The 3,129-nt window shown below is 47.8% G+C and overlaps 1 protein-coding gene across 1 annotated transcript in view; it reads left to right on the top strand.

Annotated features, from left to right (window-relative positions):
• Positions 1 to 1,584: 1,584 nt before the first annotated feature.
• EMH_0082630 (uncharacterized protein) overlaps positions 1,585 to 3,129 on the top strand; it is a gene marked incomplete at both ends in the record, with an annotated part of 2,780 nt that continues 1,235 nt past the window's right edge. The window contains 2 exons of the mRNA XM_013500557.1: positions 1,585 to 2,260; positions 2,724 to 3,102. Coding sequence (XP_013356011.1) covers positions 1,585 to 2,260; positions 2,724 to 3,102 — 1,055 coding nt within the window. The remainder of the gene's footprint in view (positions 2,261 to 2,723; positions 3,103 to 3,129) is intronic.

Raw genomic sequence — 3,129 nt, forward strand, 5'->3', positions numbered from 1 at the left:
TATATCTGTATAACCGGATGCAGGTAAAATGTACGCATGCTGTGTAAATACATTGAATACATAGTACTATGTATGAACCCATACAATAAATATGTATGCATGTGTATACTTCTCCTTTCACTGTGCTTCCCTTTCCCGCTTTTTTTTTATACACATGTTGTCTCGTTGATATAGAAATAATTAATATTAATTAGTAACTAATTAATTAATCAATTAGTACTATTGAATTTTATGTAAACGAGACAACATAATGTCCTTTCTTAGCAACATGTAGAGCGTATAGAGCGAGGCATTGCCTTCTGTTTGGTGCCGTGTAGCTTTTAGTGTTTAGGGTTTGTTGTTTACGGGGACGGTGTCGAATATATATAACATTAGTAGGTTATATTTGTCTTAGCAGCAACTGCTGCTGCCTGAGACAACACGAAAGTGTCTTCTTTTCCCTGTTAATACCAAATTTATACATCAGGAGTATCCTAGGGCGTTCTACTGCTTTTGTCTCCTCGACGATCTCTTACGGTTTAGGATCTAGGGTTTAGGGTTTAGGGTTTCAGAGTCCGGGCTGCCCGCCTCATGGTTTTCACTCCCGTTGCATGCATTCTCCATTTCTTGCTGAAGCCCCGAAGACAAAAATATTTAAGGCGGTTGTGTGTCTCCGTTGCTGCTGCTTCTGCTGGAGCTGACGAGAGGTGAAGGGCCCCTGGCCGTTTGCCTGCCTTCCTGGGGCCCCCGTTCTCTTTGCCTTTCAGGCCTTTAAAGCTTTACCTTCTATTGAAATATGAGATGTATGTATGTCTCCTTTCTGATTTCATGAGAAGAGATGGCTACAGCAGGTGTCTCCTCTGCTGCAGGGTAGTGACCCCACGCGAGCGGGAGCGGTGGGGTTGTCTCTTGAAGGCGATTCCAACACCCCGCAAGAGCGGGTTCATGCCGTGCGTTGTCTTTCAGTTGTTTAACTAAATTTTTTGTAAACATAAACAAGGAAGAATCACCACATTTTGGGGCTTAAGGGTTATCCTCGAGGTGACAGAGCGAGGGCACAGCTGCTGCGAAGACAGGATGAGATAGGAGACAGAAGGAGACAGGAGGAGGTAGAAGGAGAGAACACGAGACATAAAGACAAAGGGGGAGGCAGAAAGAGACAGAAGGAGACACCACGCGACAGAAGGAGGGGGAAACGCACAGGAAGGCCGCACGGGAAAGAATAAGGATGCAAAAGAAGACAGGAGACNGGCAGAAGGAGGAGACAATGCGGAGTGGAAAGGGACAGAAGGAGGCTCAAGGATACAGAAGGAGACAGTAACAGCAAGCGATGCAGCCATCCAATCTATCATTCATCGTAGGAGACACCCATAGGAGGCATGTATAATGAGGAGTCCCCTCTGGGGTGCCTCAGATGATGGGGCTTTTCTGCATGCACAGCCGTCTGCTACCTCAGAGCTGCTGCTGCTGAGTGCTGCGTTGCTGCAGCGGGAGTGTCTCCTCCGTTTATTCTCTCGATCTAGTCCTGAGAGGGAAGGAGACACCTCAGCAAGAGAAGAGGAGACACCTCCGTGGGAGACCGACTGCTGCCTATGGGCTATTCGTATGAGTGTGGGGTTACCCGATGTACCTTCTGTCTCCTTCTCTGACGTTGCAACTGTCTCCCCTCCTCTTAAGGAGTTGCTGCCTCGGCTGCAGTTGCTGCAGGCTGAAGCGTCCCTTGTGGTGTCGCTTGTAAAAGGAGACAGAGAACAACGGGACTCTGCGGATCCTCAGGAGACAGCAGACGCAGGGACCCTCGACGCCCTGGAGACAGTTGCGCGAATTGCTCGTGCGTCGCCACCACCCAGCTGTCTCCTCATGTCTCCTTCACAGCGTCTCCTGTACGTGCTGCAGCAGCTGCTGCGCCTCATGAACCCCCACTCGCTGCAGCAGCAACTCGTTCAGGAGACACCTGTCTCCTGTCCCCTGCAGAGGGAGGAGGCGGAGATACAGCTGGCGCCAGCGGGGGAGTTTCTACTCGAGGCAATGCGTCTCTGTCTCCAGCAGCACGCTGATGCTGCTGCTGCTACTGCCGCTGCTGTTGCAGCAAGGAGACAGCAGCAGCAAGAGGGAGACAGCAGCCTCCAGGGTACACCAGGAGACACGCAAAGAGACACCTCCATTGATACTCTAACACAAAACAACGCCAAAGAGCCCAACACGGACGCAAGCGAAGGAAACTTAACAGAATATCTACTGCGGCTGCGAGCTGAGAGAGAGGCCCTAGAGACCTTGCAGTGTACGTACACCCCAGCGATACAACACCGTTGGGAGGAATAATATTTTCAGAGTGTCTGTGGCGTTGTTTATTTGTTTGTGTTATTATTATATATTACAGTATTATATTATATTATATGGTACTATATTGTTTCATATTACACTACATTATATTGCGTTATATCATACAACACTACACTAGATTATATTAGATTATACTATATATGTACACTACACTAGTATAATCTAATCTAATCTATATTACACTACATTATACTACATTATATTACATTATATTCTATTACATTATATTATGTTATATTACATTCTTTTTCTATTCTATTACATTATATCACATTATATTATCTCGACCTAATAGGGAAAGAATAAAGACAAGTCGAGTTGTGTTGTCTTTGTTTAATTCTTACAATTTGACTTTTGGCTCGTTATGGTGGAGTGTCTCCGTTTTGTTGTGATTGTTGCAGCGTTCGCTGCTGCTGCTGCTGCTGCTGCTTCGCCTGCTACAACTCTGTTCTCCTTAGAGCAGCTACTAGCTAGCCCCTCCCTCCATCACCTGGAGGCCCTGAAGGCTCCCGAGGAGACGGTCTATCGCGAGCTCTTCTATCACTGTCTCCTCCGCTGCTTTGCTGTCTTCACCGCCCCTTCCCCAGCAACTCTCTTCGACTGTCTCCGCCTCCAGCTAGCCACCGTATGCAGGGAGATGCTGCAACAGGCAGGCCTCCAATCGCTCTGTCTCCTCGAGCTTGTAAGCAGCAGCTCCAAGACAAAGGAGGAGACAACTCCCAAAAACCAAAAGGAGGCAGTGAAAAAACACTTGCTCCTCCCCCCCAAAAGCTGCGATGCGTCTGCTAGGGCCTTCTGCTGCTTTTT

The sequence above is a fragment of the Eimeria mitis genome, genomic scaffold (assembly GCF_000499745.2).
Source record: "Eimeria mitis Houghton genomic scaffold, Emh_scaff5537, whole genome shotgun sequence".
NCBI classification, from domain to species: Eukaryota; Apicomplexa; class Conoidasida; order Eucoccidiorida; family Eimeriidae; genus Eimeria; species Eimeria mitis.